The following is a 22431-nucleotide window of genomic DNA, read 5'->3' on the forward strand; positions in this document are numbered from 1 at the left end:
AAAACCAACAGGCTTGGTCACCTTCTCGACCTGCCCAGCCTGCCTAAACCGGCCCAAATTTCATGGAACAGCTCCTCTATCGATTTCATGGAACAGCTCCTCTATCGATTTGACCTGATGTCTGGTGCCATGCACACGGCCTAATAAGCTGCCAGTCATTTGTAATACATCACCTCCAAATGGGTACAAAACTGGGCAGGTTTCACAAACAGAAGATTGTGTGAACCCACCTAAGCCTACCTTAACGGTGACTAGCCTTACATGTTTCGGGACTAGGAGTGACACAGGAGCACAATGCTTATCACAAAACTGGCACATAATTAGGTTAAGTATGTCCATGTGGCACCAAGGTCCAAAGTGTAGGATGTGCATGATATCCCCTCCTACCTAGCTTGTTGCTGGAGTCCACCTTCTTCCAAGCACCACCAACAACTTTGGACACTCTTGGGAAAGTACTGCATGCCAACATGTTGGATATATGTTGAAGGCGAAACAACATTATTTTGCATCATCTGTACCATCCTTCTCCATTTGGAGCAACTAGGGTCCACCTTGGTTTTAGTGAGGAAAATGTCCTCTTCTGTCGGGACTAGGAGTGACGTAGGAGCACAATGCTCATCACAAAATTGGCACATAATTAGGTTAAGTATGTCCATGTGGCACCAAAGTGTAGGATGTGCATGATATCCCCTCCTACCTAGCTTGTTGCTGGAGTCCACCTTCCAAGCACCACCAACAACTTTGGACACTCTTGGGAAAGTACTGCATGCCAACATGTTGGATATATGCTGAAGGCGAAACAACATTATTTTGCATCATCTGTACCATCCTTCTCCATTTGGAGCAACTAGGGTCCACCTTGGTTTTAGTGAGGAAAATGTCCTCTTCTGTCTGCACTTGAATGTGCAAATGTAAGGGACTCTTCCCAATACACATGCATAAACAAGATCAGTACAAACAAAGAAGGGTTTAGGCAAGCTCACCACCCAACCGCAGGTTTGCACCCACAAACCTCTCCCGAGTGAGGGACTAAGGTTCCACTCCCACGAACCCATGCTAGTCAGCCCTCGTGTCCCATACTGCCAGTGCCTGCCTCGAATCACCTAATACACATGCATAAACAAGATTAGTACAAACAAAGAAGGGTGCAGGCAAGCTCACCACCCATCTATAGGTTCGCTTCCGCAAACCTCCCTTGAGCCAGGGGCCAAGGTTTTACTCCCACGATTCCATGCCAGTTAGCCGTGGCGTCTCGAGGTCGAGACCGCAATGAATCAATAGTAACCCAAGACTCACTTATAAAGTGCTTATTGCTGCTATAAATGACAATCGTGTCATAAATAGCCAATAACCTTGGATTTATTAAATTTGAACCTTAGCCATCGTGCTGGATTTGTTCCTAACCACAAGGGTTAGTGCTAGGTACGTAACATTCCTCCCCACTTAGGACATTTCCACTCTTGGAAATAAATGAAGAAGAATCTAGCTACATGTATCAACAATCTCCGAAATCAGGTTTATACGTGTCTATCAAATCCACATAGCCATGTATTAAGGAAATATCCAATTGAAGTTGTTGTTCCTCTAGCATACGACGGTGGGAACAAGACAGAAAAAACAGAACCTTCTCAGGTTCCTGAAGAACATAGCCATCCTTGAATTCTCCAATTCCTCATGGAATTGGAAACCTGAAATTGTTGAGACAACTGTATGCTAGCTGCAACAATACCCATCCTTTTCAGGATATAGTAAATCCTCGTATCTAGGGGATATCGTACCACCCTCTCATAGACTCCTGAAACTATCAGGCACCACAACTGTGTCTGCTTCAAGCCATCAAAGTCTCATGGAATTTGGTTTTAACCCAACTCCTACCAAATATAATCTAGCTTTTGTCAGAACTATATGCTTAGTATAATCATAGGTGTTGGGGTAAAGGCGTTATGCCCACCCTTATAGTGTGTACAAGCCCATAAGTTATAGTACATAGTACACTTAGTACTTTTAATGTACTAAGTGCACTATGTGTACTAGTGCAATATACATGTGTGATAGGGGAGTCACACACTCTCACTGGGTGAGTTGACTTATCCCCACAACTCTCTCTCTCTCTCTCCCTTGTTCTCTCTGTGTATGTCTCCCACACATGAATTAACCTAACCCTAATTCCTGTTTCTCCTACACAACTGGTATCAGAGCCTGAACTTCCAACTGGTGGTGTCGAATTTGCTGTAGAGGAGAAGAAGGTGCAGGCGCTGAGTTCTCTCTTGTGCTTCTACAACGCAGACCAACAGCTGAGCAGCAATATCTCATAGCGACAGCTCCAACAGGCGAGTCCTAGGCAGGCGGGCGTCAACCGCAGGGGCTAAGCTGCTGCGCAAGGAAGCCAAGGCGTAAGAGCTCCGTTGGGCGTTCAACTGGCTACTCCGCGTAAGTAGGCGAAGTCACCTTCGCCTACGTGGTTGGGCGAAATCAGGTCAGCCCACACAAGGCGAAGTCGTCGGCTGGCTACTTGAGTCGGCGGCAGCTAGGCGAAGGCAGGCGAGCAAAGAAGCGTTGGGCGTCCGTTAGCGAACCATCGATAGCGATGGCTGCACCTGCCTCTTGGCGTCGAAGCAATTCCGCCGTTCCACGTATCCAACTCCAACGTAGCGTAAGGCACAACAGTCGGGCATTTCGTCTGAAGGGCCACCATGAGGCTTGTGCCAGCGGCGGCGTCTACGTGCGAATGGGTCTATGAGTCAAGCGCACAGGCGGGCGTCCATCGAATACTAGGCGTCGAGCGTGGAGCGGACACGTAGGCAGTGGGCGTTTCTGCGTGGCGTCCCTGCATTCTGGTGGCCTTTTTCTACTGCCACGCCAACAAGAGTAAGCGCAGGCCCGCTTTCCCTCACAGAGCTGCGATAGGATTTCGGTTGGGCAAGGCCCACCACACTCGCCGCTAATCACTTCTACAGGTGGCTTCAACGCTTGAGCACACTTTGGCACAGAAAAGGGTCTCATCAGAGAACTGTAGAGATTTGCACGGGCTGCTGCAAAGGAGTCCTTCATCTGCACTAATATTACTCCTTTGCCTCCATATGTGAAACTCAGTGCTATGGACAGCCCATAGTCGGATAGAGACGGGGCTGATATGGCCAAGATTCCGTATGCTTCAGCTTGTGGCAGTCTCATGTATGCCATGGTTGCTACTAGGCCGGACATTGCATTTGCAGTGGGAGTGGTTTCTAGATACATGGCCAACCCTGGCAAGAAGCATTGGGAAGCAGTGAAAGGTGTCATGAGATACCTGAAGGGCACACAGGATATGTGCATTTGCTTTGGCAAACAGGATGCATTAGTGCATGGTTACACGGATTCGGATTATGCCGGTCATCCAGATAACCGGAAGTCTACTACCGGTTATGTGTTTACATTCACAGGAGGTGCTGTGTCATGGATATCCAGGATGCAGAAGTGCACAGCCTTATCTACTACAGAGGCCGAGTATATTGCAGCCACAGAGGCTTGCAAGGAGGCATTATGGCTATCTCGGTTAGTGGTTGATTTGGGTTATACAGGGGATATTCCATTGTTGCATTGTGACAGTCAGAGTGCCATCCAGTTGGCAAAGAACCCTGTCTTTCATGCAAAGACGAAGCATGTGGATGTGAAGTATCACTTCATCAGAGAGGTGATAGAGAACAAGCAAATTTAGCTTGTTAAGATTCACACGGATGACAACCCGGCTGATCTGTTGACAAAGAGTTTGCCTCCGGAGCAGTTTGCTCATTGCAGACACTTGATGGGCATTGGATGAGGCCAGTTTCAGCCTTGATATGGCCTTGTATATTATCATGTACATGCTAATTTTTTTTCTTTTCCTTTACTTAAGGGCACTTTACCTTTAAGTGGGAGGTTGTTGGGGTAAAGGCGTTATGCCCACCCTTATAGTGTGTACAAGCCCATAAGTTATAGTACATAGTACACTTAGTACTTTTAATGTACTAAGTGCACTATGTGTACTAGTGCAATATACATGTGTGATAGGGGAGTCACACACTCACTGGGTGAGTTGACTTATCCCCACAACTCTCTCTCTCTCTCTCTCCCTTGTTCTCTCTGTGTATGTCTCCCACACATGAATTAACCTAACCCTAATTCCTGTTTCTCCTACACAATAGGTCCTAGTAAAATGGTTGCTTGGATAGTTGGACTGTATGCACAAAGCATAACCTCGAAAACTTGATGCCCCCCTCTCCTTCTGCCCATCAGATTGAGGATGATAAAAAAAACATAAGTTCGTCAAATCTCCGGATGACGTGCTGAAGGAGTGTTGCAACAATCGTATGAGATCTCTTCCCTAATCTCAACACAACCTGGCACACAGGCTAGATCCTTTCGGAACAACCGGTTCGAAAAAGGTACTATCTATCTTCCACCCTAACAGGTGGAATGATCCTTGAATTCTGGTCTAAATCAATGGAGCTCCATGCTTGGACCTTCTGTCAATAGTGAATGAAATGCCCATTTGATGTAGTATCGAAGAACCCTGAGAGCGGCTTGCCAATGAGAATGTCTAGTAGTGGACAAGAACTGACTGAGAATAGTGACACTGTAAGAAATGTCGAGCCTGTGAGGATGAGCGGAGAGAGCGAGAACGGTCCGGATAGTGGTGTATCTGGCTGTAGGGGCAAAAGTTTCCTCATAGTCAATTCCCTCAATTTGAGAATACCCCTTTGCAACCAATCTGGCTTTGTGTTTGTCTAGAGAACCATTGGTAGGAAACTTGGATTTAAAGACCCACTTGACCCCAATGACCTGTCTATGCAAAGTCTGGTTCACAAGCTCCCATGTACCAGCTCTCCGCTACTCAAGAAGAGCAAAAGCCTCTTTAGCTATAGTAGGCTCATATGACTGCACCACTTTACTCATCAAGGTGATGTTACAGGAATGACGAAGCTATTGTAATCTCTGCACTCGTGTCAAAGGTGCTGCTGAGGAGTCAGCAAGCTAATGAAGATCAACATATGAGGGATGAGAGTCACGAACAGTAGCTTCTAGCCATCGGGGAAGCGTGGGGGAATGGGAATCCTCCGTTGCATAGATGCAGGAGTAGTAGGAGAAGCTAAGAGCAGAGAAATTTTGGATGGAGAAGCTGGGGGTGGAGAAGCTGAGGGGGATGGGAGTGTCGTGGAAGAAGCAGGAGGATGAGGAACCTCTATGGTAAGCTCGGGGTGAGATCGGGAATCATTGGACGAGGGTTCGACAATGACCCACTTGACCCCAATGACTTGTCTATGCAAAGTCCGGTTCACAAGCTCCCATGTACCATTCCTTTGAATGAAATGAATCTCAGCTTCCATGGCTGCCCGCCACTCAAGAAGAGCAAAAGCCTCTTTAGCTATAGTAGGCTCATATGACTGCACCACTTTACTCATCAAGGTGAGGTTACAGGAATGACGAAGCTATTGTAATCTCTGTACCCGTGTCAAAGGTGCTGCTGAGGAGTCAGCAAGCTAATGAAGATCAACATCTGAGAGATGAGAGTCACGAACAGTAGCTTCTAGCCATTGGGGAAGCGTGGGGGAATGGGAATCCTCCGTTGCATAGATGCAGGAGTAGGAGAAGCTGAGAGCAGAGAAACTTTGGATGGAGAAGCTGGGGGTGGAGAAGCTGAGGGGGGTGGGAGTGTCGTGGAAGAAGCAGGAGGATGAGGAACCTCTATGGTAAGCTCGGGGTGAGATCGGGAATCATTGGACGAGGGCTCAACAAAGTGAACATCTTGGGAAATCACTATGGACTTTGTCTCTGGATCCCATAATCTGTAAGTTTTGGATTGAGAGCTATAACCAAGGATTTGGGAATCATTGGACGAGGGTTCAACAAAGTGAACACGTGAGAAATCACTAAGGACTTCGTCTCTGGATCCCATAATCTGTAAGCTTTGGATTGACAACTATAACCAAGGATTTGGGATCAAATTTGGACATGGAAGAATCAGGGATATGATCATAGCCACCGTAGCCGAAAACCATGTTATGTGAAACTGAAGGTTTATGTCGTGTAAAAGCCTCCTCCGGTGTCATATTAGCAACCGTCTATGTGGGAGAACGGTTGATGATGTAGACAGTAGTGGTCACAATGTCAAATCCCCATAGGATCTCCTCGTAGAACGCTCCTAGTACAAGACTCGAAACCTGCAAACAAACCAAACAAACGTGCAGGCGTGACTCACCTTCCAACCTTGACAGCCGTGGGCAAGCCCACAAGTCTTGGCTGTCCCCACCGGCCACGAGCTGAGCCAACTAGATGGACGTACCGACCAATCTCTACCTCGTGACGTCCCATACCGCCACGAAGCTACCCTCGCGGGCCTTGAGATTGCTGTTGGCCTTGGCTGCATAAAGCAGGTGCACGTCTTCACTAGATCCAGGCTTCTCACCATAGAGCTCTCACAAAGACACGCGAGACTCTATGAACTATTGACTAACCTTGGCCACCCTTTCATAGGCTCTTGGCCGGTCACCAGGCGTCCACACTTAGGCGCTCGCCCGTCCATACTTGGGTGCCCGCCCGTTAGTCTATCCCTAACTCAGCTCGCCAATCAGCTTGCCTAGCTCCAAGCTTCCCCAAACCTCGAAAGCTAGTCTTGTGTGTGTGTAGCACACGGTAGATACACACTGTGCACATGACACACAGCTTCTCCCCAAAATGAGGGAGGAAGATCAGAAGAAGAAAGCATGGTATGGGGCATCTCCTGAACAACCATGTTTTTGTGTTCAACCACTCCCAAGTATGGAGAACTGACGGCCAACACCTTTCTGTGAACAAAAGTTGTGGAAGGCTTTGGAGATAAATTCTCCTTCATTGCTTGAACGGACCTATCGAACCTTCTGTGTGGTCACATTCTCGACAATAGCCATCCACTCTTGAAAGCGGGAGAAAGCCTGAGATTTTTTTGCCTAGAGATGCACCCAAACTTTACGTGAGAAATCATCAATAATAAGCATGAAGTAGTAGTCCGTGTGGGACCGCACAAGTCCATATGGATAAGTTGTAGGATGTGAGAAGCTTGATGAGTAGCCTCATGAGGGAAAGGCTCTGTGTTGCTTGCCATGCAAACAAGCCACACAAGAGTGGGAGGGTTTCAGCTACGTAAGACCCTTGACCATTTGTTGACTAGACAACTGCTGAAGAGAAGCATAGTTCAAGTGCGCGTAGCGAGCATGCCAGAACGCTGTATCCTCTTGAGCTACCAAGGCATGATAGTTTTGAAGGAGTAGCAAATGAGACTGTGACTCATTCAAAGAGCCACCAAAGTCCTTCAATGTGTAAAGACCGCTTCTTGTACACCTTTGGCAACAATCTGCAAGGTGCTAATGTCAATGATCTCAAGAATTGAACTGTCAAAGTAGACACCGTAACCTTTCTCTTCAATCCGAAATAGTGAGAGTAGATTGCTAGAGAGCTTGGGAACATAAAGCACATCCCGGATGGTAGAAGGCTAGCCATAAGAAGAGTTAAGTCGCACGTTATCCACACAAGAGTACTCAAGGTTGGAAGCATTGCTAATGGACACCTTCGAAGAGCTAGGCCAAATATCATGTTGAAAGGACCTGTCATGAGTCATGTGATTAGTGTATCCACTATCAACCACCCAATCCGTAAGACGTGAGGTGGCAGGAATAGGTGAGTTCGTGGGAAGGTCCTCAATGCCGATGAAGACACTCTCCTTGGTGGAAGAGGAACTCTGGGATTGGTTGGTAGATAGAGAGGTTTGATTGGTGGGCTTCTTTGCAGAACCACCTTCTCTCTTCTTCCCGCGATAGTCAGGCTGAATGTGACCTTTGTGACCACAATAATGGCAAGTAAGATTCTTATGAGTAGGATTGCTAGTAGGTTTAGAGTCAGCTTTGGTGCTGGTGGAACCCTTAGATTGCCATTTACCTTTGCCCTTGACCTCAAGAAGGGTCTCGGAAGCACCCTGGCTTGTTTTCTTCCTTGTAGCTCTATCTTGAAGCATGCCAACAATAGTACGCAAATCGAGAGTAGAGGGAAGAAGGAAAATAGTATCATAGAAAGATGAGAAAGTTTCGGGCAATTTGGCGAGGAGGCGATAAACAAGGTCTTCATGAGTAGCCTTGCTTCCCAAAGAGACCAACTGCTTTTGAATGTTAACAAACTTTGTGATAAAATCCATGGTGTTAGTAGTATTGGAGATGTTCAGGTTGGCAAGCTGATTCTTCAAGGCTATCGTTTGAGTAGAGTTCCCTCTATGATACCTCCTTTGAATGGCATCCCACAATTCTTCTTCAGTCTCATCATCATTGTCATCAAATTGACGAGCAACATATGGTTTAATGTTGAAGATGACGAACACGTGTGCCCGAGCATCCTTATCAAGCCAGGCATCAATCTCAGCTCAAGGAGAAGTTGCAGTTGGTTGGGCGTCGGCCTTGGTAACAATACCCCATAGCTGATCATCGATGATACCGGAGTAAAGTCGTCATCTGCAAAGACCAATCAAGGTAATTGGTCCCATCTAGGATGGATTCCTTGGGAATTTGGGGAATAGATGAAGAGATGACAGTCGGTGTAGAAGCCATGGAATCCTCCTCTTGAATTTACAGCGGAAAGTTTGCAAGTAGGTACCTGGGGGCTGCGCACTCCTCCCTAGGCGCCAGGTGAGGTGAAAGAAAGATGTAAAACTGTATTCCTTTTTGGAGATCAAGGCACACAGGTGAAGACGGGAGGAGCCGACCCGATGCGTGATGAAGTAAGGGAGGGAGAGGCTACTGGAGCAAGTGTATGGTGCTGCCACTAGCCCAGGTGTTGAAGGGAAATGCTGAAAAAAAAGCGTTAAGACTGTGAGGGATGGCTGGGAAAAAAACGCTGGCTTATAGTCTTCCTGTCGAGCCTGAGAACCTCAGCGCTATGATACCATGAGGTTGATAGTCTTCTTGTCGAGCCTCGGAACCTTAGCGTTGTTACATGCGGAAGCTCTGGGAGTCTTCTTTCAGCCCTAAACACCATCTGAAACATGCTGATGCAAAATGCAAGCAGAAGATAGAGGAGAGAGAGAGAGAGATAGCTGAGTATTCAATATATTCATAAAGTACAAAAAGGTACATCTGATCTTGCAGCCTTTTATAAAACCTAATCTAAAGCGTAGTCTAGTGATCCAGCCCAATGCTGGACTGAATGCCCCAAAATGATGAGCCTAGTTGCATTTTATAGGCTTGGGAATAACCAATTGGACTGGCCGACTGCTGGTTGGCCAGGTCCTGGACAAAATCCACAATTTGTGCTGCAGCCAACAAGTCACTCTGCTCCCTCATGTGCTGGCCGACAACAACCCCTTGTCCACCATCAATCATTCCTTTGCCAAAAGCAGCAACACATGCTCAAAAATCTGGTTCTGATCTGTCTTTATCTTGTTGCCTCTTCAGGATTAGCTTGGGATTAGCTATTGCATGTCTTGCACATGACATCCCCCTCTGCTAAACTTGATGATGAGATTCCAATCTGTGTCTTGGATGATTGTCATCATCCCATTCTCTATTCCCAGAGCGCGCGCACCCCCCCCCCCCGCGCGTTATCCTTCCCTCTTTGGCAACCTTTTCATTGAACACCCGGCCCGGTCTCCAAATCTACTCTTAACTCTGATGACAATCTATGTATGTGTTCCATCCAGTCCCCTTTCCATTCCTGCCCTGTTCTTGGACACTGTCTCTGGTCGTCTTTCCTGGGTATTGAGTGTGGCACTCTCACTCCACGCCTTGGAGGATCAACCTCCCTTGGAACTGTTGCCTGAAAGCCTTTTTTGGTGTGCCCCGACTCACAGGACTGCCATTCCCTTAGGTTTAGTGGAGCTCCACCAACCAACCTCGTGGGAATTCTTCCATGTCTTGTGTTCCTTGCCTTGGGCCTCGCACCTATGCACTTTCTTGTACCTTGGACTTGCGCACCTTCATCTGGGACTAAATCAGTGTTTAGCCTTGCTAAGCTTGATGCTCTGATCCTAATGTTACATGCAGAAGCTTGGGTGTCTTCTTTCAGCCCTAAACACCATCCGGGAACATGTTGATGCAAAACACAAGTAGAAGATAGAGAGAGAGCTGAGTATTCAATATATTCATTAAGTACAAAAAGGTACATCTGATCTTGTAGCCATAGGCTGCCTTCTTGAAAAGGTATAAAACCTAATCTAAAGCCTAGTCTAGTGATCCAGCCCAATGCTGGACTGAATGCTCCAAAATGATGAGCCTAGTTACCTTTTATAGGCTTGGGAATAACCAATTGGACAGCAGTCGGCCAGGTCCTGGACAAAATCCACAATTTGCGCTGCAGCTGACCAGTCATTCTGCTCCCTCATGTGCTGGCCGTCAGCACCCCCTTGTCCACCATCAATCATTCCTTTGCCAAAAGCAGCAACACATGCTCAAAAATCTGGTTCTGATCTGTCTTTATCTTGTTGCCTCTTCAAGATTAGCCTAGGATTAGCTGGTGCATGTCTTGCACATGACAAGCGCTCTAATACCATGAGAGAATGATTGAAGGCAACAAACGGAAGCAGAGGAGAGACTTGGAGCAATCAGCAATGATCCAACACTTGAGCAAAAATGATGAATGAATTATATGGCAAAAAGCCTGTTCTTATATACATTATGAAGGGGTTGGTCGGCCAGCATAAAAACCCCTAATTGAGGACAAATACCCAAAAATATCCAAAATAAAAGGGGCATAAAAGGGATCAAACGGATGATCATTCCAACACAGCAGCCATGAAGAAAGTGTAGGGAGCAACCATGAGTCCAAGGTACATCGAGGGTTTGATAAAATGACAGGAAAGGCCCAGTAAGAAGATAAAGAGTAAAGTACAAAGCTTGTCCTAGCTAGAGAGTGTGCAGGAGCAACTTCGCACCGCAGAGGAAAAGGTGCATGAAGTAGAGGAAATTGCCAAGAAATTGGCCAAGGAAAAAAGAAGAAGTACAAGAGTGGCTACAAGAATCTATAGAGATTTTGAAGAGGCTAGGGACGCGAATTGACAAATGAAAGCAAAGAAGGTAGAGGAAAGAAAGTGGAGCAAGAGAAAGCTCGGTAGAGTAGGAATAAAATTTGAATCAAGAGTAGGAAGAAAAAGCTAAGGAGGAAGTTGAAAAGATGAGCAGACAAAGGAAGCGACAAAATTGGATGCAAAACAACGGGAAAAGAAAAAGAAGGAAAAGAGTGGTAACGAAGTTGAAAAGAGGCAAAAACAAAAGAAACTCTTGAGAGGAGTAAAAATGACAAGGAGGATAACTTGAAAGAGAAGAAAAGGCAGTAAGAGGAGGTAAACATTGAGGTTTGCCAAGAGAAAAAGAAGTAGCAAAAGGAAGAGACCTCACTGCTTGTAGTGCAACCTCAGTATCTGTGAAAAAGCCAAAAATATGAGAAGCAAAAAAGGGAGGAGTACAAGAAGTAGGAAAACGAGTTATATAGGAAGAGCCTTTGGTACAAGGAGAAGTAGAAAATAAAATTTGAGCAAGAGGAGAGAGAAAAAGGACAATGAAGCTCAATCTAGCAAAGAATATATGATACATCATTTCAAAGTAAAAGCCCTATGACGGCCCCAGCGGGAGTAGTACCTGATCCCCAAGCGTTGCACGCGCATGCCACCTACCAACAAAAAACAGAAGATCTTGCGCTGGAGCAAGCTAGCACCAAAAGTAATATTATTGCTTGAAATACTTTGGCAAGAAACTTTGCTCAGTCAACACCTGAGGATATCATGATTGCTAAATCCAAAGACTGGAGCTTGAGTATCAAGCAAAGGAACCTAAAGAAAGAGCAAAAGGGCCAACCAGGAAAACGAAGAATTTCGTAGTAGTTGAAGAAAAAAGCAAAATAGGTAAGAAACAAATATCAAGAAGCTAAAAAGGTGCTCCAAATAGAAGTACATTAGCGAGACAAATAAAAGTACATTAAGGACACAGGACAAGAGACAAATTGGATGCACTGGTGGGAAAACACAGGCTTGTGCAAAGTAAAGTGTCTAGGAGGTGGTCTCCTATAACTATCAGGAATATTGCAATTGATAATCCAAAAATGATTTTCTTAAATGAAGAAATATTTTGCCGGTTAGAAGGACATTGCACAAGTTTGTGGTATAGGCTAGAAGGAGCACACAATCAGGTCACCAATAGAGAAGTACAAGGAAATCTATGTAGGGTTTGGAGAGAAACAAGAGATGGCCAATAGAAGACTCTGATAAGGAGATTGATCAAGAAAAAACTTTCAAGAAGGCCCAGGAAAAAGAAAAGCAAGATGAAGACTAGGAATGTAACGCGCGGAAGCTCTGGGTAACTTCTTTCAGCCCTAAACACTCGTGGAAACCCTTCTGATGCAAGACGCACCATCTGATGCAAAAAACGCAGATATAGAGAGAGAGTAGAGAGAGAGAGAGATGTGCTGGAAATTCAGTATATTTCTATGATACAAAAGGTATCTGGATCTGCAGCCATGGGCTGCCTTACATAAAAGGTGATGACACCTAAATCTGTCCCCTATGGGACCTCTAATGATCCAAACCCCTAGTGGGAGAGAATGAATACAATGAGGAGCACCCTTTGCCTTTTATACCCCCTCTTGGACTTCTTGGACTGCTGGTAAACTGGCCGACTGCTGGTCGGCCAGTCATAAATGAGTTAAATGCCTATTCAGCCGATTGGTTTTCTTGCCTTGCCATCATGCGCCTTCAGCCGCCTTGCTTTCTGGTACAGCCGACAGCTCCTGTACTCAGCCGACTGCACCCTGGTCCTTCTCCAAGTCCAAACTGGCCTCTTCTGTATCTTGTGCTCCACAGTCTGACTCTATCTTGTTCATACTATTTATCTGTTTGCCCCCTTTGGATCTAGCCCTGAGAATGTCCATGGCATCTATGATGCACATGACATTCCCCTCTGCTAAACTTGATGACGGGATTCCAACTTGCTCTTGGATGACTGCCATCATCCCAATCCTGTCCCGAAGTCCCTCTGTCATCCATCCATTCCTGGCAAACCCTTTTCTCTGAAAATCCGGTTTGTTCTCCAAACCACTCTGTCTCTGATGAAGATCTATGCATTTGGTCTTCCTCTAGTCCACAATCCATCCCTGCCCTGACTCTGAACACCGTCTTGGTCTTCTTTCCTGGAACTGAGTCTGGCACTCTCACATCACCCTTGGAGGATAAACCTCCCTTGGGACCATTACCTGAGAACCTATCTGGCTCACGGCACTGCCATCCCCATCTGGCACTGTGGAACACCACCAACAAACCTCCTGGGAGTTCTTCCCGATTTGTGTTCCTGCCTTGGGCTTCGAATCCGTGTACTTTCCTGTACCTTGGACCTGAACACCATCATCTGGGACTGAATCAGTGTTTAGCTTTGCTGAGCCTGAAGCTCTGATACCAATGTAACGCGCGGAAGCTCTGGGTAACTTCTTTCAGCCCTAAACACTCGTGGAAACCCTTCTGATGCAAGACACATCATTTGATGCAAAAACGCAGATATAGAGAGAGAGCAGAGAGAGAGAGATGTGCTGGAAATTCAGTATATTTCTATGATACAAAAGGTATCTGGATCTGCAGCCATGGGCTGCCTTACATAAAAGGTGATGACACCTAAATTTGTCCCCTATGGGACCTCTAATGATCCAAACCCCTAGTGGGAGAGAATGAATACAATGAGGAGCACCCTTTGCCTTTTATACCCCCTCTTGGACTTCTTGGACTGCTGGTAAACTGGCCGACTGCTGGTCGGCCAGTCATAAATGAGTTAAATGCCATTTATATTCAGCCGACTGGTTTTCTTGCCTTGCCATCATGCGCCTTCAGCCGCCTTGCTTTCTGGTACAGCCGACAGCTCCTGTACTCAGCCGACTGCACCCTGGTCCTTCTCCAAGTCCAAACTGGCCTCTTCTGTATCTTGTGCTCCACAGTCTTATTCTATCTTGTTCATACTATTTATCTGTTTGCCCCCTCTGGATCTAGCCCTGAGAATGTCCATGGCATCTATGATGCACATGACAAGGAAGAGAAGAAAAAGGAAGAAGAAAAGAATAATAAGGAATAGGACATCAGGTCGGCGACGAAATGAAGAGCAGATTAAGATGACCCTAGCAATCATGATGCTAACTCTTGAACAAGAAGGGAGAGCGCAAGGAAAAGTGAACAAAAAACGGGATGTGTAGAAAAAGAATATGCCAGAAAAGTGATTAGAGCGGTCAGGAGAAATTGAGCCATCAAATAGTTGAGATATGTTCATGTTTCTATTTTGTAGTCTGTTGTAAGATAATTCCTAAGTGTGAGGTGTGGTTAATTGTGTTTCTGGGCAGTGTAATTTTGATTTTTGACAGCTAGCAATGGTAGTAGTAAGCAATAAGAATTACTAACCGGTAAAATAATCTTGCTTTAGTCATGTTGTACTGATTGTACCCTTTTTTTTTCATGAAATGGTGTTTTATATTATATGTAAAAATGTACATCAGCCACATGGCTTACACAGAACCTATGGCCCAAAAAAACCCCCACAAAAGATCCTCTAAAGGATCATGACCATGCAAACCTGTACACTAATAAGAAAGCCTCCTAGCCAAATAAGCATCCTAGATAAAAAGCATCAAAGATGAGCCAGCCGAGCCACCGTAGACCATAACGAAATAACATTTGCATCCAGTAGCTGAGCTGAGAGAAGAGAAGAAAACTACCAAAGCAGCAAACCGCGGATACGTAGAATGTGCCCATGTATTCCAGACAAGGAATCAAGGATGAACCCATTCCGTGTAGTCCAAATATGCCAAAGTCCTGTCCATCTAAGGAAATGGAATATCACAAGGTGACTGTCCGAAGTAATGACTTGAGGACAAATCCCAAATATCCACTGATGAGCCGAAACAGTAGACCTCTCTATTGCCTCCCAAACGCGAGAGACAAAAGACCAAATGTGACGGGCCACTGGACAACTCATGAACAGATGCATAACTGTTTCAGTGCATGTCGTGCAGAAGAAGCAAGAGGCCAATGAAATTTTACGACGGCTGAGCTGATTCCATGTAGGTAACCCTCCCAGCAACATCCTCCAAATGAAAACCTTATCTTGGTAAGGGAGTTTAGACTGCCAACCACGCATAAGAGTTTTCTGCCACCATGATTTAGACTTTTGCAATTCCCACACCTTATTGGCCTTGGCTGAAACCCAATCTTTCTCTGATACGAGCTTATGATAGACCTGGTTAGCTGAAAGTGATATCAAGTCACCAGATTTACATAGTGCCCAATCAAGCCAAGGCTGATCTGCAGATGGCCGAGGCAATGGAGTAAAAGGCTCAACTGCATGCATGATGTCAACCCATAGTGGCTGAAATGTCCGAGGAACCCTAAAGTGCTGCCGAATACGACGAAACGAATATGGCTTGTCACGACCAGGTATCACAGCATCTCGGATTCTAACCAAGCCTAACCTGGCCATGCGGTTGAGTCGTATGCGTGAAGCATCTCTGTCTGGCCAAACAATGACACGCGACTCCACGAATGTTTCGAACTGCAAAGAGTTCAAAAGTAGTCTTTCATGACCAGGATCCCACCGAGCCAATAGTAGAACTTCATGCCAAGAAAGGAGAATATGCGATAAAATGTGAGATGAGCGAATACGGATAGGATGAGCCGCATTCACAATGTCCCACCATGAAGCCTGCACACGTGTCCGTCCATGTGACAATCCCTCCAACTCAATCAAGTCACGAGCCATGAATACCCAAGGCTGCTCCTGCAAACACATATCCTGAAAAAGCGCCCACCTACGCGCCACCATATGCAAGCGGACATCCAGTAAAGCAGTCCCACCCATTCTTTTGGGCGTCGTAATGTGATTCCAAGCTATCCATGTTTGACCCATAATATTTCCTTGCCTCTTCCACATCATAGACCGAATGGGAGCAACCAAACGGAGAAGAGATTTGTGCGTCCAAGGTAGCAAAGGCAAAAAATAGGAAATCATGCCAAGCATAATAACCTGAGCTATCTCAACCCTCACGTGCATAGGTCACCCTTGAGCTTTCCAATACACAAATTTATTCGAGATCCGAGTAGAAATCCAAGCAAGAAGCGCTTGGGGGTCTACATCCACACCCATCGGATACCCAAGATGACGAACAATGTCTCTTGTATGCACCACACGGCCTTGCCACCCTAATGCCTCGTGATCAAATTCCGTGCATACAATGAGGGCTGATTTTGTTGAATTTATTTTCAGCCCAGAAGCCAATGCAAAATTATTCCAAGCTTCCATTGCTCGATCTATATTGGCTTTTTCGGCCCTGAGAAACATAAAAGTGTCATCCGCAAGGGCTTGAGCAACCAATTGCTTGCCATGAGGGAGATGCAAACCAACCACTTCACCCTGCGATGCCATAGCATCTAGGCGAGATCACATAGGATGAGTGGCAATGGCAAAGAAAAGAGGGCTAAGAGGACAGCCCTGTCGGAGAGAACGGGTGAGAGAAATACCATCCGAAAGTCCTCCATTGAGCATAATCCGCGTGATAGAGCCAGAGCCAAGTAAATGCACCAAATTAGCCATTTTGGGACCAAAGCCCATGGTTGTCATTAACTGAGAAAGGAAAGACCAGCTGACATGATTAAAAGCTTTTTCAAGATCCAGCTACACCATCACAATCTCTTGCTTCTTTGCCTTGGCATAATTCACTCCAATTTGAACATTAAGAATATTATGCAAAATATTCCTGCCATGCACAAATCCATATTGATATGGATGAATAAGAGTAGGAAGCACCTTCTGCAAGCGATTGGCAAAAATCTTTGTAAAGATTTTATACATAATACCCATAAGTGAGATCGGGTGCCATTGAGCCAAAGAAGTAGGCGAAGGGACTTTGGGCAACAAACGAAGTATGCCCAACTTCCAATCGGCAGGCATATATCCCTCATCCCAAACCCTTTGACAAATAAGCGTCAAAGGCTCTGCAAGCTGATCAGCATATTTTCGGAAAAACTCATTTGTCAAACCATCCCAACCAGGGCTCTTTCCCATGGGAAGTTTGGAGAGAATAGCTTCCACTTCCCCTTGAGTAACAGGAGCATCAAGCTGAACCGCCACATCAGGGTCAACTTGATATCGTACTTCAGCAAACAATGACTCCCTTGCAGCCAGGACAGCCGGCGAGACATCCTCTCGAGGGGCAAGCAAATCTTCATAAAACCTGATGCAATGTTGAATAACCTCAGAAGGTTGAGTAACAAGGTTGCCTTGGGCATCCATCAGCCTAACAATATTCTCACGCATATGTTTTTGATGCAACTTATCATAGAAGCGATGAGATTGACAGTTAGCATTCTGCAAAGCATCAAGACGTGCAAGTAGTTTAAAGCGAACATATTGTGCTTTCTGCACCCTAGATAGCTCCTTTTTCAGCCATTCTATGGCATCCAGCATCCATAGAGTCAGTAAACATGAACGCCTGCAAGCCCTTTAAAAGCGACTCAAGAAGAGCCACATGCTGTTTTTGTATAGAGGCATTAGCAAGACCATAATGCCGCGCTAAATTTTCGAGTGTTGGTAAGGAACACTGGCCAAGCATGATAATCAGCCATGGACACTCTTGTGGAGAAATGTCGTATCAACTGACGCATATAAACATCAAAAACTTCATGCTCCAAAAAAGTGTGATTTAAGCGCAAAGGCAAGCGTCCCAACAAGCCTTTATATGCATCCACAGGATGATAGACCATTTCAAACACAAGCGGCCAATGATCCGAGAAAACCTGTTGCTGATCAACCATCATAGTAAGAACCTCTAGCAAAAAGTGATCTTGATGTAAAATATACATCCTATCCAATCTAGCATAAGTTCCCCGAAACTGTTGTGAGGCATAAGTGTAACCCCTTTCATCTGGATGCAACCAAGACCACATGTCTTGTTTTAGCGACCTTGTTGCAGAAGCTTCCCACGCCATTCTCTCCGGGCCATCCATTACAGAATGAGGCGATGTGGCTTGCTCCCTGGAGAGATACATATTAAAGTCTCCCATCACAAAGCCAGGATGAGAGATTGAAAGAGCACACAAGTCATTCCACAACAAACGGCGTGCACGAGCATTATTTGGAGCATACACCCCTAACAACCATAAAGGCGTATCATCCCAAACAATCTGTATCACTAGAAATCTTCCATGAACATCTTGAATCAAAGAGAAGGCTGAAACTGCGAACGAACAGCAAACATAACACCTGACTGCTAAGCAGGATGTCCGCTGTAGAAAACATGAAACCCCTTATATACATAGGCTTTGCCAGCCAACTTATGCTGCTTATGTTCAACTGCACACAAAACATCCCAACCATGACAAATAGTTGTACGCTAAAGCCTGAACTGCTTTTGGCGCGAAGAAATACCCTTTACATTCCATTGTACAATTTTCATAAGCCTTCCCAGAAAAGGAATCAATAAGGCCGTGTACTAGGCCCAGGACAATCTGCCAAATCACGAACCTTTTGAAGCATTGCATTTTTAGACATGGTATTTGTGATCTCAGACTGCCCTTGGAGTTCCCGAGCACGTGCCGAAGGGTAATGACCATCCCATGGCGAGATGATCTCACCCTTCGAACCAAACACAAGAGGCAATTGTTGTTGTGCTTCTTTTGTTAGGCGACTTCTAATAGGATAGCGTTCTACTCTATCCACCCCAAGAGCCCCTGTACCCTAAGAAAGTTGGCCTCCCGGCCTCTCAATCCTGGTCTGTTGCTGGGCACCTGAATCCAAAGGGCGACGAGCATATGTATGTAAGGGCCCCTGATGAGTACGCAAAGGCCCCCGCCAAACAGCATCTAAGAAATCCCCCCGCGGGGCAACAAATCGTGTCTTTTTACCACGTACTTCCACCCATGGTTGCTCAACCTCATTCTGAACATCCACACGTACATTCATGTGCTGGGCATCATGTAAAGGAGCATCATGCTCATCTTCCACGGGAAATTGCCCATCAACGATATCCTTGGTAGCAACAACTTGTTCTTTCTTAGGACATTCGGAGACAAAGTGGCCCATCTCACCACATTTGAAACAGTGGCCAACAAATGTATCCCACCTCAATTCATACATTAAAGGTTGCAGCCCAGCCATATTGAGAGAGAGAGAGAGAAATGAAGTGGAGCACGCAGAGGGTGGTGGAGAGAGAGAGAGTTTTGCACGTCGGTACAAACAGCTAGGGATAGACATAGGTGCATAGGGCAAAGCCAAGGGAGAATCTTGGTTTCTTGTACATGTTTTAGGGTTTCGTCTGCAACAGAGCTGCTGTTTTAGGGTTTCGTCTGCAACAGAACTGCTGTTTTAGGGTTTCGTCTTAAAACAGAGCTGCTGTTTAGGGTTTCGTCTGCAACATAGCTGCTGTTTTAGGTTTTCGTCTGCAACAAGGATGCTATTTTAGGGTTTCAATCAGAAATTTTGCTGCTGTTTTAGGGTTTAAACGTGCTGTTTTAGGGGTTTTCCTGCAGCAAAACAGCTTTTTAAGGGTTTCGAACAGAGGTTTTGTTGCTGTCTGGGGTTTACAGTTGCTGTTTTAGGGTTTCGCCTACAGCAAAGCTACTGTTTTAGGGTTTTCCTTGCAGCACAGAGAGAGAGAGAGAGAGAGAGAGAGAGAGAGAGAGAGAGAGACCGGGTTTTCTTTGCTTTTGTACATGGATTTGGATGACCCGGCTGCTGCTGTTGGTGGCATGGCTGCCAATAGCCTTAACATGGATCTTATTGAGGAGATGATCGAGAAGGATGTGGGTTATGCTTCAGATGCCTCGGAGAACAAAAACGTCAAAGGCTTGATTTTGATGCAAGCTACACTCCGGTGAATGTTGGAGAGAATGCAGAGGAAAGTTCTCAGGTACCTTCTCCGGAGTTTGCACGTCTGCTGCAGATCACTGGTGAGCTTCTGCAAGAATATGTGAAGGCAAATAGCGTGCAAATGGCTGCAATAGATAATGGTGGTGTGGCTGATGTATTCATGGAGACTCCTTTGTTGCTACAATAGCTAGCAGATTTTCATGATCGTGCTGCTATCTTCTTCTTTACTAGGCGTATTCCGTTGTTGCCTCGTCTTAGAGCATGATTGGGCCGCTTGGTGTCGCTTGAGGCACTTGAGGAGATTTATGATGGTCCGAGAGGCTTTTATGAGTGCCTCGAATGACATCTAGAAACCGAAATCGTCTATGCATGTTGTGGGATACTGGGAGACCTAGGCCGACACATTTGCGTACTGATTGTACCTTTAAGCCTACAAGTCAAATCCTCCTGTAGAGAAGGAAGCCGGTAGTTGCAAGGATGCCCTTTTCGCTAGGTTCTTGCTTGATGATATGAGAGAGTGGGAAGATCATGGGAAGTCAATGGTTGAGGTTGTCATTAAGGCCGGTTAGTTGAGCATAACGTCTTGCTGTTTACAATTGGTGACCTTGCCAGGGATTTAACCTAGAATATCCAGTTGTTTAAAGCCAAGGTAGTGCATTGGGAGAGAGCTAAGTATTGCTTGGGAGCAATGAAAGCCAAGGCCTTGATGGCAGAGAGCTGAGACAGCAGCAGCGTGCAGGAAGGAAGGGGGACAAGGCAAGGCCCTGCAACGAGGAGTGGTTGGTTGTTGGTGCCGCAGAGGCGCAGCTGTGGGACCGACGTCGATGTGAATTAGTCTTGGGAGTAACATGGATGCCGAGGATTGAGTATATTCTTGAGCGACTCAATGGTGCTAAGTTGTATTCGAGGATAGATCTCAAAAGTGGTTATCATGAGGTTCGGATCTTTATAGTTGATATTCCAAAAATAACCTTTAGGACTTGACGCATTCACTATGAGTTTGTGGTGATGCCATTCGGACTCACCAGTGCACCGACGACTTTTAACAAGATGATGTCTAGGGTTTTTGTGGAGCTCAGTGTGAATTTATAGTAGTGGAAATCCACTATTTGGGGTATGTGATTAGTGCAGACGCGATTAGCCTTGGTCCTTAAAAGGTAAGGGCAATTCTCGAATGGGATGTTCCCAAGAATGCTTAGGAGATCCTCTCTTTTGTAGGTCTCTGTCAAGCATATAGTTTCCACATGGACAAATTTTTAGACCTTGCAACATCTCTTACAGACTTCCTCAAGGGCGTGAAGATGCATCGGCAGAAAGTGTCTGCGTTTATGGGCAAAGCACTCGAGGCATTCCATGCAATGAAGAAAGTTGCCTTCGAATCACCGGCTCTCAAGTTGGCTTCATGGAATGACCGATTGTATCGTGCTTTAAAATGCAGATGCCTTGGGTAATTGTGATGCCTGGAATTTGGATATCCAGCCCGGCAACTTCCCTATTGGCTGTAGACCTCAACTTGATTATGTCCTACTCCGGGCTTTTGACCTAATAAGCTGCCTGAACTTTGTACAAGAACAATCCAAGTAGGTTGTATCTGCTATGCGTGAGAAGGCATGACTCGACACCTCCTATGACCTAGACCTATGGCAATTGACGACTTGTGTTTAGTGCTCGTCCAAAATGTAATTCATCTTGTACAATTATTTCTTTCTGGCACCCTAGTACAACAGGAGCTGCATGTGACAAATTGGTTCACAGGTTTTCAGAACATGGCAAAGGTCTTATTGCATATTTCAAAGATTTATGGTTTATGCATTCTTGCCTTCTCACATGTGTATGGACCGTTTTGTAGTATTACGAGTGTGGGATGTCCTCCTGTACGAGGGGAATCGTAGCATGCTCTTCAAGACAACGCTTGCTCTAATGGAACTCTATGGTACTATCAATTGCTTTCTTTTAGAATCTTGCAAATTACCTCCCTAACAGGTCTTCTTTAGAATACCTATTTGTGTTGAAAGTGTTATTTTTGTACAGGATCAGCAATCATGGCCACGAAAGACGCAGGAGATGCTGTTGCAATGCTGCAATCCTTAGTTAGTGCAACCTTTGACAGCAGTCAATTAGTCTTGACTGCTTGCGTAGGCTACCAGTTTGTGAATGAGTCACAGCTGCAGGAGCTACGGCTGAAACACCGCCCTCAAGTGCTGGCCATGTTTTCTGAGCGCTCGATTGATCGGTCTATATGGCACAAGGCTTATGGCCCAATTTCATTCTCATCCAAAGTGTATAATTATAACAAGACAAAAACTGCACCTATGGATCAACATTTTGCAAGTAAACCAGTGGAGGCTTTGTCCACTCCACCAGTGGGTGATTCTGATCATGTCAGTGCCTTCTTGGAGAATGCTGAAATCTATGTTAGCTCCACAAGAAAAGAGGGAGCTTCTCTATCAAGTGATGGTGCTCAAGATGGAGTGCTCGATAGGGGGACCATGCTTGCAGACCTAGTAAATCAGGTATTTCTTTCTTTAGGCCTGGCATTTTCCTGTAGTCTTGGGTATAGTAGGATTTGAGGGTC

General features: G+C 45.7%; 1 protein-coding gene across 1 annotated transcript in view; it reads left to right on the forward strand.

The window, feature by feature from the left end:
- LOC147640954 (uncharacterized) overlaps positions 1-22431 on the forward strand; it is a 49307-nt gene that overhangs the window by 3655 nt on the left and 23221 nt on the right. Inside the window, exons 10-11 of the mRNA XM_086816805.1 lie at positions 21706-21789; positions 21888-22369. Of these exons, the coding sequence (XP_086672931.1) occupies positions 21706-21789; positions 21888-22369 (566 nt within the window). The remainder of the gene's footprint in view (positions 1-21705; positions 21790-21887; positions 22370-22431) is intronic.

This window comes from Cibotium barometz, chromosome 2 (assembly GCF_041138505.1).
Source record: "Cibotium barometz isolate CiBa-2024 chromosome 2, ASM4113850v1, whole genome shotgun sequence".
In the NCBI taxonomy this organism is placed as follows: Eukaryota; Viridiplantae; Streptophyta; class Polypodiopsida; order Cyatheales; family Cibotiaceae; genus Cibotium; species Cibotium barometz.